A 12036-nucleotide genomic window follows, 5' to 3' on the forward strand; every position below is an offset into this window, starting at 1 on the left:
ATGGCGCTGAACATACAGGTGACACAAGATATAATAGGTGTAATGGTTACTTTCAAAATAGAAGTTTAAAAAATGTCAAAAGAAAGAGAATTCAGAGTAAAATCGAGTTTTGCCTCTTTATGGCACTGTAGCATTCACATAGACATAATTACAGCCGCCCAACCCCTCCCCCCCCCATCCCCTGTGCCCGTTCCCCTAATTGAGACGTTTTAAGCCATAATATTGACCAAACGGTGATTTTGTTTTATCTTTTTTTACATACTTGGGGCGTTTGTTCGATACAGACATCCATCACATAAGATAAAGTTGTTGGCTGTGTTTCTCTTGGGATACTTAATATTTTTAATACCTCGCTTTGACTCAGACTCCATAAATGACAAATCTATTAAAGTAAAACCCTTCGATAAACTGTTAAAAAATTTCTCCATATCTGACGTTCGAACCTATATTGCAAGAATGAAGCTAGCGATCTTCCCGTTATATGCATCGAAGAAGGGATATCTTTCAATACAAAAATCACGATAACAACCAAATACCTTGCTAAACCACGTTCTCTTCTCACATATGTATTCAATATGCTACCATAAGCCCCATCCCCCCCCCCCCCCCCTTTTCATATATGTAAGCTAACGTCCCAAAATATATCCAAGTGTCATACAGCTGACTCTATTGTTTTTACCCGAGATTAAAGATTGTGAACACACACAGAAACTGAACAATTTTGTAAAAACGTCACAGTGACAACCTACACATACACAAAAAAAACTTTTATATATTTTAAGGCTACAATACCTTTAACCTACAAAAAAAAAGGCCTTCTCGATACCTCACAAGACGAAACCTTAAAAGCATGAATGTTGTTCTACTTTAAATGCAAACGTAATCCTATTTAACTATTATTAGCAATTAGTGTCTTCTTTGACATAATTCTTTCCTCCGTTTTTGTTCATCTCTCTTCCTGTTCATTATTCTGTATTACTATTTTTGTACTCATTTGTAAAGTGTGACTTTTCGTAAAAGCCATGCTTCTTTAGCATTGCACAGTCAGTATATACTTTGAACGGTTACATCTCTATGTTCCGACGTCTCTATGTTCCGACGTCTCTATGTTCCGACGTCTCTATGTTCCGACGTCTCTATGTTCCGACAATATATTCGGACTCATATTTTTTTGGACCAAGATTTTTTCGATCCGAATTTTTTCGGACCAACATTTTTTTGGACTAAAATTTTTTAGGACCCAAATTTTTTGGGACCAACATTTTTTGTGACCAACATGTTTTCTGACCAAATGTGTTCGGACCAAATTTTTTGGGAACAAAATTAAGTACCCCAACAAAAATTGGGTCCGAAAAAATGGGGGTCCAAAAAAATTGAGTCCCCAAAAAACATTGGGTCCGAAAAAATTTGGGTCCAAAAAATTTGAGTCCCCCAAAAAAATTGGTCCTAAAAAATTGGGGTCACAAAACTAGTTTTCTTGGTACAAAGAAACTTTTGGATAAAAAAAAAAAATGCTCCGAATTTGTTCTTTTTGTCGGAACATAGAGACGTCGAAACATAGAGACGTCGGAACATAGGGATGTCACCCTTTGAACTATAAATACGTTGATATATACTTTGAACTATATATACTTTGAACAGACTGTTAAATGAAATGGAGGTAAACGACAAAGGCAAATGAATATATAAATATATAATTGAAAGTGTAGTGAGTTGGAAAATCCAGAACTATAAACACACACATATATATCGGTGACATAATCGCCCCCTGGGCCTTAACTGTATCTTGACGCCACGAGACAAAACCAGTTCATGGTAGAGTTACAAGGCCACTGTAGCATGTATAGCCTTACTTGGCCTTACTTACTCTATGCTGTAGTAGGTGATTGTATTGTCAAATCTGATTCTTACGGGAAAGCCGTTGTGCCTTGTTGATATAATTTTAGGGGTCGGTGGGGCTTCCGGAGCTGAAAAGACAATTAAGAAAATCAGAACTTGTCTATATTTTCACTTTCTATGGTATATATATATATATATATATATATATATATATATATATATATATATATATATATATATATATACATATATATATTATATTATATATATATATATATATATATATATATATATATATATATATATATATATATATATATATATATATATATATATATATATATATGAAAATCGTAATGAGTTGGAAAATCAAGAACAGTGAAAAAACTTTCAGCCTCCACCGGGATTCGAACCACGGGCCTCCCGCTCTGTACGCGGACACCCTAACCACTAGGCTATGGACGCTGATTGTATGTCCAGAGATATATATAAAGAACACACCAGAAAAATTCCACTTCACGACCGATATCGTCCTTTTGGGACTCATCAGGCGAAAGTAGGAATCGAACCTCCGGATCTTGTGTCACAGACTGAAGTCCGTACCACTCGACCACAGTGATTCCACTGGTGTGTAATTGCGTATAAACTGGCCCTGCATAACTGTTATTGAGAGCGTATTACCCAAGACTATAGATATAGATAGGCAGACAGACAGAAAGACAGACAGACAGACAGACCGACAGATAAATAGACAGATAGATAGATGGATACATAACATAACTTTCTTCTTTTGCTTTACAAAGTAAATCATGTAGAATGTTATTAGTTTACGGTATTTTCAGAGATCTGTTTCATCTTTACATGCAGTTATCTCTCAATATCATATCTAAGCTGTGCAGTAGCTAAATGCTGTTATCATATGAATGTAATGATTGAATGAAATAACATTGCTTTAATCAAGCATGATAGTTAGAAATAGTTCACTTCTACGAGTCCTTTACTTGACCCGCCCTTGTTGAACTACGGTGAACTGTATAACAATTAGTATTCTTTGTAATCGCCTGGTCATAACACTAAACACTTTGACACTGCGATGATTTGCAAAGTTACTGAAACGGAAGGCCGATTAAATACAACTGTTGATGGTTTAGGCTAACCATTGAGAAACAATGAATACTCTCGTGGTCTTGTATATCAATTGTAACACGAAATGTGTAAACTGAATATTGATGTTATGTTACAAGAAAGGTCAGTCGTTAAAAAGAAAAAGTAAAAAAAAACAAGGAAACGTTTAAAGGTTATCTTTAGAAAGCGGTTGAATTAGTCAAAGGTTTTGTTGTGTGCTAGTGTATTGCTTTATAGTGTTCCGTGGTTGTACCAGTGGTTGTACCAGTGGTTGTAACTGCGTCCTCAATCTCTATAATCAAAGGACCTCGACAACAATAAAATGTTATTTACTTTTATCACTTATTTGTTTTGCACCATACGAGCTCATACTGACCTCAAAGGAAACCGAAACCTCACGCTTTTACTGAGATATTATGACTGGTTTCTCTTCCTTCATTCATAAAGGCCGCAATTCTATTGTGTATACCGTTAACACTTGTCAGTTTAGTTTTATACCAGTTAATCTACGTTTGTTTAAGGCGTGTCGTAAACCAACCTCGAGAATATTGTTCAAGTGCATCCGCATATGGGATCCTTCTATTATTAATTCAATGAATACCAGCAACTTACTTTCACCAAAATGTAAACATGTAAATGACACAGTTAAGCCGAACCCGTCTGTGCCAGGGAAATGAAAACGGGTGTGAAAAGTAGCTGAAATAATGATGAAAGGGTAGAAAGTAAGTGTTCCAATCCGACAGTAGGGAAGACAGACAGTAATAAAACGCAAAACAAACGTCGAATAGCTAAATGTAACTGGATGTTATCTTGATACATCATAGACTGAGAAAAAGAGAGAGGTTCGTGCTGGTAAATGTTTCTACAGCCGTTATAGTTTCCAAGCTATTCATCTTTAAAAAATATTCTAATAAATTAGTGATATCCAGTGGAGTGTTTACACTTATATACAGTATTATTATATTAGTAGATTTTTGCATGCCAGTAAAATCAATCAAATTTATTTATTTTAGTTTCAGTTACATGAATAGTAGTATATAATTAAGTTCATAGTTATGTTATGTACCGCTAACGAGTTATAACCATATGAATGGTACTTTATCAAGCAATGTAACCCTACTTTTCGTACTAGTGGGCTTTAGAGGAAACATCCCAGCATGGACGTTATAATGAAGAGTGTTCTAGAGCATACATATAATAAATAAATTTATGACACTGTGTGACACGATAATCTATCATATGTCGTATCTACGTACTAATTTGTCTTGTCAAGGGCGCCGAAAGATGTCTCAGAGTGGGTAGGCCAAGAAATTGGCGAATCCAGTGGTGGTCGTTTGGAAAGTGGCCAACAACATCCGATAACTATCTGATGTGTTTAAGAGGTTTGAGATGATGAAGGTGTCCTCTTAACCTTTTAGAAATTTTGGTATGAGTAAAAGATGCTTACATGCAAAATGGTGCTATAATTTACGACTTAAAAAATTAATTTAAATCAAGTCCCAGTTTTAGGAACAATCTTTAATAGACCATAGTATCGGTGTGGGAATTTTCTGCCTTTATGTTTTTGTTTGCGCATCCGTCCCGTCCCAGCTCCAAAAATTGTATGTATTTGTCTTCTCACCAGTTACGCGAGTGTATTCTGTAATCTCGGCCCGTTGTCCTGGTCCAACTGACGTATGAGCTATTACTGCAAACAAGTATACTGTAGCCGTCTGAAGGTTCTCAAACGTTTTCACGAAACTGCTATCATCAACTGTCATTGTTTCGTTAAAAGAGTATAGAGCATTTGAACTATCATCGTCATCATATTCATCATCATCATCATATTCATCATCAATAGTATCATCTGGATTATGCTGCTGATCATCTTCATTGTTGTTGAGTAATTCCATTACAAACATCTTTCTCGTTGATTCTGACAGCGACGGTCCGTATATAATCTGGGTAAGAAGGAAACGGTTAAATAAAAAAATAAAAACATAAACGTTTAAGGAATTGTAAGTACAGGGATATTCCGGTGGCTATTTAAAGATGATTAACTTTATAACAACATCGGTAAGTATACACATTTTCTGCATATTCATGTCAAATCTACATCCTCATAGCATTTTGTATGGCGAAGATATGATTTTTTTTAATTTGACGACATTTTTAAATGCATCTGGCAACAGCTTAGTGAATGACGTCATCACATTGACTGAAAGTGACTACGTAACAAAATTGTTCCTATTTGTTGGTAATTGTGTGTATTCATTTGATAAATCTAGAATTATTCGAAGAAACGTTAAAAATGTGACAACCACGTTATGGTATATATATATACGTACTCAAACGTTAACATAACGAAAACTGTGCAAGTACAACGTTCAGAAATACTGTAAAGTGGGGGAGGGGTTGGACGGGGGAGGGGGGGGTGATAATTAAATTATTGACGAAACAGTATACAACGTATTACTTAAAATAAGATTCCAATTCATCAAGCCAAAACACTCTCCTATATCATTTTACCAAATAAAGCTTCACTAGTTATTGGTAAACTTTGATAGGTTTCGATTTCTCTTTCAACATTTTCGACGCCCAGACATTCCTTCATATTTGGTATATCTTGTACCTGCATTACTGTAAAATAAACACTATATATACTGAATTTGACTAATTACGTCGTATATGGTGTGTCCTAAGACTATCGGTGTGACTGTTAAATCCGCTCACAGTTCCGCCCTATTCTCAATGAAATCATTTTATCCAATAACCTCTAGATCATAACATAACTAGCTGGCTCTGAATATTGTATTCACTGTGAGAATAGAATCGCTTGAAATTATGGATATATGTGTCATGTTGTAAGACAGCAATCAAACTGTTAACATAAAATTCATACAAAACCATCCAAATTCAAATTACAGCACTTTACATCTAAACAAACATCTAATCCCAAATAGTCACATCGACTTTTACTGCCAGAATCGGCGTCATAACCACTTTGTTTACTGTAGTAAACTATATACCCACTCCTCCACACCTTACTTCCTTTAACAAGAATGAATCTAACCTCAGGTATTATACAGAACAGAGTTCTGAGTAAATATGTTGGGTGTGGGATACGACCTCTCTTGTGTAAGGTTAGTCAACCGGATTGGTTTAGTTAAGAACAGCAAGATACTATAGTTCATGCGTCAATATGATTCTATATATATATATATATATATATATATATATATATATATATATATATATATATATATATATATATATATATATATATATATATATATATATATATATATATGTTCCTTTCTTCGCTTACCGTGTATTTGACTATAACTCCATTCTGATTGACGGGTTTTGACCATGAAAGGGTTATGGTTGAATCTGTTCTGTTAACCAAGGATAGGTTCGAAGGTTCACCTGGGGCTTTAAAGTAACAATAGGAATTTTTTTGTGTATACAAAAGACATGTACATTGTTGCATGCAAAATTCAGAATGGGATATTCGTATGCTCAAACAATTCCAGGTAGATATCTTAGATCAATCAACTATAATCACATTTTGAACAACTCTCGGTAAATTTGATAACATTACTTTAGGAGTTCACGAAATTCAAAAGCAAAAAAAAAAAAATGCTGCATAATGCGTGGCCGGACTAAAGTCGATCGTCGTAATGTGGTAAACCGTAATGCGCATGTTGTAGAGTACTTGTAATTCAAACTACGATTGATCAGGATTAGTGCAAGTTTTAACTCATTCGTCTTAAATCGAGAAAATTTAATATGTAGCACTTGTGTTTTTATTTCGACCGGGCAGTCGGGCAATAATGGCGTTCCACGATTAAAATTGTCCTGTTTCTAAAATTGTCCAGTTTCAGCAAAATGTTTGCCAATCACGCTGGAGTAAAGTTTGTGACCTCAAAAAATACTGGCTGTTGCCGGAACTCATCAGTCGTTCAAAATGTACTGGGAGTAGTTGTGCGACTATCGGTTTTTCTGAACTTTTGAGTCTGGGCCGTGTGCGGCCGGCTGATTTTAAGCTAGTATGAACAACAATCAATGCACTTTGTTTGACTGATACCTATAGCAAATCATATACAAGCACTATTTCTATAACCTATAATCGCATCGATGCTTACACTCCCTTAACATGCACTTCACAAAACAATTTTCAGCCTCGTGTAAGTCGAAAGCTTAAACCTGAATTCTAAATATGTCAATAATTTTGCAGGTATTAGGCTATAACAAACAAAAAAACAGCAATTGAGAACAGCGAACATCTGGCATGACGTACAATATTATGTATATTTGTGGAAAGTTTCGAAGAGCTGCAGCAAATAGGATGTCATTGTGCTATGGCATCGCCCACGTTACCCTTTATATAGTTGGATATCTATACATGATTATCCTGACACTGAGTAGGAGATTTGCAAACTTTTCCTTCCGATAAATAAATTGTTCTAATCTGTAAAACTTGTGATGCAAAATGTTTCAAATGAAATTGGTTTGACATACATGTTAAACGACGACATAAACAAATATATTGTAAACATTACATTATAATTGCAATTAGATGCTTACTTGATTGTTCAGTATACACGGTCAAGACGTCTGTGAATGGCCCTCTCCCGTCTCTATTCTGGGCACTCACTCTAAATTGGTACCTCTGAAAGGGTTTCAGATTCCGAATAACTATCGATGAATCCCTGACCTCTCTCTGATGCAGGACGGCACCGTCCTCATTTTGAAGTTGGTACGTATATGTTGTAATGATGCCCCAGCGGAAGCCGCATGGTGGAGCGGCCCAAGTGAATGCAAGACTAGTTGGAGTTCCCGAGAGAAATTCTAAGTTGATAGGAGGTTTGGTTGGTGCTATATACAAAAGTTAATTGATGCGAGAAAAACGAAACGTTACTATTCCAATCATGAGGTATACGCAATGGCGCAATGCTACAACTGATGAAAAATTATATGCATATCGATATCTATAACCGACCCAGCATTCCCCCGCCAGTTCACCAACCCAACATGCCATCAAGTCCGATCTCAATCCAGTAACATATATCTTCAACTCAATCAATCCTTCAGTGAAAGTTTGTCCTAGAAGCTCATTCTACAAACAGACAAGACATCTCTATACATCTAATTTCGTGAAAAACGCCTTACTAATCATGTTGAACCCAATGATTTGCCAAAAACCGTTAGTTACATTATTATCGTATACGCCCAATGTCTGACGGAAGTATAAAATCTTGTAGCCAAAATTGCGACTTACGTGATCCTTTGGTGTGTAAGGTCAACGTACGAACGTCACCCCTTCCGGCCTCTGTCATCGCTGCGATGCCTACTTCGTAGATAGAATTGGCGTACAAGTCTCGAAAACGGTAATTGAGTTGTACTGTGGTGTAGATGACTCTACCTAACTCAGTTTGTCTCTCGGAGCACATGTCTTTGTTAGCGAGTGATATTTGGACGGAATAACCAGATATTGGACACGGTGTATATCCAGGAGAATTCCATCTGACCACCACCTGGGTCGAATCGGATAAATCGTAATCTACCGAGATATCTCTGACTGTAGATGGAGCTAACAAAGAGACAACAGAACAATTCATAATACATTTCATAATATTCATCTTGATCCATAGATATATCCCAAATCGTAGATGGATGTAACAAGAGATGACAGTTGACCGATAAACGATATGCATGCGTGGAATCAGACAAACTCTATACCGAGATATCACTATTTGTATATTGAGCTAATTGTTGATAATATATATAGACGCAATCAGCAATACACATACATATGTATAATCAGATCAAAATTCTTGATCTTGCTCCATCAGTTATTCAAATCTAGATGGAGCTAAGGAGATGGCAAGAGATCAATCGACAACTACCACGTAATATGGAGTCAAATAAATCACATTCTATACCGATATATCATTAATTGTAGATTGAGCTAATTTGCTGATAATAGACCAATAAGTAATACACATACATATGTATAATCAGATCAAACTCATATTGCTCCATCAGTTATTCAAATCTAGATGGAGCTAAGTAGATGGCAAGAGATCAATCGACAACTACCACGTAATATGGATTCAAATAGAGCACATTCTATACCGATATATCATTAATTGTAGATTGAGTTAATTGTTGATATTATACCAATAAGTAATACACATACATATGTATAATTAGATCAAACTCATATTGCTCCATCAGTTATTCAAATCTAGATGGAGCTAAGTAGATGACAAGTGATCAATCGACAACTACCACGTATAATGTGGAGTTAAATAGATCACATTATATACAGAGATATCACTAATTGTAGATTGAGTTAATTGTTGATATTATACCAATAAGCAATACACATACATATGTATAATCACTTAAAATTCATCTCAATCAATCGAGATATTTACCAATTGAAGAAAGAAGCTGAATAGACGGCAAATACGTCATTCAACAATTATAGAAAGTTACATTGACTGAAATAAATCGCACTCCACCAAGTTATATCTAATCAAAGATGAATTCTCTATAATATGGCACTATATCAATTCACTACCGTGACAGACATTCTTATGTTGGCTCTAGTAGATCACACTCGAGATAATAGTAAGTACACTGGAGACAAATGGTCATAATTACAACAGCAATGTTTATAAAATACCTCCTGTATGCTAAGATTATCATTTTAGAGTGATTACAAAGAATTCCCTTTTTCTGTATATATGTTTATGAAGAAATAACTACCTCTCGAACTGGTAGATATTTCCTTGGCATCGCTGAACGGTCCCCAACCTTCTTCGTTTCTCACTCGTATTTGGAAAAAGTACGTCTTGCAGGATTCTAGGTTGTTGAGGGTCAACTCGTTGGAACTGATAGGTATTGTTCCAGTCACTATTTCTTTGGAGGTAACAGATTTCAGCCTATAGAAATATTCAAGTAACTCTCCACCATGAAGGCCACATTGAAGAGGAAGCCAGACGAACGTTGCGGAATTATGAGTAACTTGCGGATGTCGGTGCAGGGAAGGGGCATCGAGTGGTGCTAACACAAAGAAGGAGAGAATTCAATACGTATATATATATATATATATATATATATATATATATATATATATAGATATATATATATATATATAGATATAGATATAGATATATATATATATATATAGATATATATATATATATATATATATATATATATATATATATATATATATATATATATATATATATATATATATATATATAGTTCTATCCGGTTTGGAATTTACCGGTTTAACTAGATTCTGCCAGAAATAGAAAGGGTTATACCTGTAAAAAAGTCGGGAGTCAAACTGTTCGAAGCATGGGCAAACTTTTCATTGAAGTTTACTGTTTAATTGTGTCTCTAAAGGTCTCAAAATACAACATTTATGTTTCATTCTGTCACTGTGGCAATTTTATCCGTTTGCGCTACGGTTTTATAGATTGAAAATGCTATTAGAAAAACTGGTTACAATTTGACTTGCGAGCAAGCCTACTATAGTGTCTATGTGTGCAGCTACATATGTATGCACAACACAGTACTCGACTCTAGGGGCCACGCGGAGTTGCCTTAAACAATTATCAATATCAAAACGATATCGAGCCATCATGTAAATGTTATAACCAACAGAGAACACCATTTATAAAAATAACCTTGTACGCCTACTTAACAACATAAAAGATAACCAGATTAGTATGTGAAGTATTAATAGTAACGTACATTAATAATCTATTATTTGTACACACAACATTACGGTACTTTTATAGAACAACCTTTGTATATTTACGCGTTCTAGATAACAGCCTTTACGCTATGAACAGCAATACCAAGGTTCAATCTCGTGTTAAATCTCCACCTCTCTCTCTATTCGAGGTGTATCTCTTTCTCCCTTCCTTTGCTCGTTCAATCTTTGATCAGTTACATATTAATATAAGTATTAAATAACATGTTTATATTAACATATATTATGTATATATACATATATATATATATACATATATATACATACATATATATACATATATATATATGTATATACATATATATACCCTGGATTGAGCCTAAACCGTTTCGAATATTAACCTGTACTTGGTGTCGTAAATGTAGTTTTCAACGGCGCACCCCATCCAGAAGAGGTCCTCGCCTTGATGGTAACTTCATAGTGAGCGGATGGTTTCAGTTTCGATACAGTAATGTTGGTTTCGGTGATGTCGTTCGCTATGTAACTTTCTTGGCCTGTTTCGTTCGCGCAGTGGACTGAATTCACCAAGGACAATTGTACTGCATAACCAATGATTTCACAGTTAAAGTCAGCAGGAGCATTCCAATTTACTGACAAGGTGAACGATGAACCATTACTTACGAACATCCCAGTGACATTCGAAACTGCTGGAGGTACTAATAATAAAAAAATAAACAGAAATGAGACAATAAAGAGAGAATGAGAAACGAAAGAACATACATGTTACAGCGAAATGTATAGCATGGAGAAACAAGCTCGACTCATATATTTACTCAGCCTTATGAGACGGAGAGACCTGTGATTACTCCTTGACCCTCCAACACCTCCCGAAACAGCTAAAAAAGTTGGGGGGTTTTTTTGTTGCAGTTTTTCATCCGAATCACACAGAGATTACAGTAACTACTGTAAATCTTAAAGTAATTTGTACCACTGTAAAAACTGGATTGTGCTGATAAATCTGATTAATCGATAACATGTGCTATTAGGTCCCAACAACTGGATTTGTTGGAATAACACATATCTTCAGTTCTTATTGTAATCCTAACAGTACATGCTACCGATTTATAGCACGATCCGGTTTTACTTTGGTATAAAACTTTAAGATTTACAGCAGTATAACTGTGTTCTCTGTGTTGTATCGGGTGAATATTTAGACGACATCATAACAAAATCACGTAAGTGTCGGATGTCAAGTTTTTTTCAATTGTTGACCCACAATATAGGCCTCGGCGGTTAAAGTAGGCAATAGGCCTATACTGTTACTGACATTTTGGCAAGATTAAGGTGACGTT

General features: G+C 35.3%; 1 protein-coding gene and 1 long non-coding RNA gene across 2 annotated transcripts in view; both read right to left on the minus strand.

The window, feature by feature from the left end:
* Positions 1-12036, minus strand: part of LOC139972619 (uncharacterized) — a 168681-nt gene that overhangs the window by 122907 nt on the left and 33738 nt on the right. The gene's annotated exons all lie outside the window — the stretch shown is intronic.
* The window catches only part of LOC139973460 (receptor-type tyrosine-protein phosphatase kappa-like), a 50087-nt gene that overhangs the window by 31099 nt on the left and 6952 nt on the right, over positions 1-12036 (minus strand). Inside the window, exons 5-11 of the mRNA XM_071980156.1 lie at positions 11086-11400; positions 9724-10020; positions 8228-8539; positions 7534-7824; positions 6272-6378; positions 4586-4904; positions 1868-1967 (exon numbers count right to left, since the gene is read on the minus strand). Coding sequence (XP_071836257.1) covers positions 1868-1967; positions 4586-4904; positions 6272-6378; positions 7534-7824; positions 8228-8539; positions 9724-10020; positions 11086-11400 — 1741 coding nt within the window. The remainder of the gene's footprint in view (positions 1-1867; positions 1968-4585; positions 4905-6271; positions 6379-7533; positions 7825-8227; positions 8540-9723; positions 10021-11085; positions 11401-12036) is intronic.

Source organism: Apostichopus japonicus, chromosome 2 (genome assembly GCF_037975245.1).
Source record: "Apostichopus japonicus isolate 1M-3 chromosome 2, ASM3797524v1, whole genome shotgun sequence".
NCBI lineage: Eukaryota > Metazoa > Echinodermata > Holothuroidea > Aspidochirotida > Stichopodidae > Apostichopus > Apostichopus japonicus.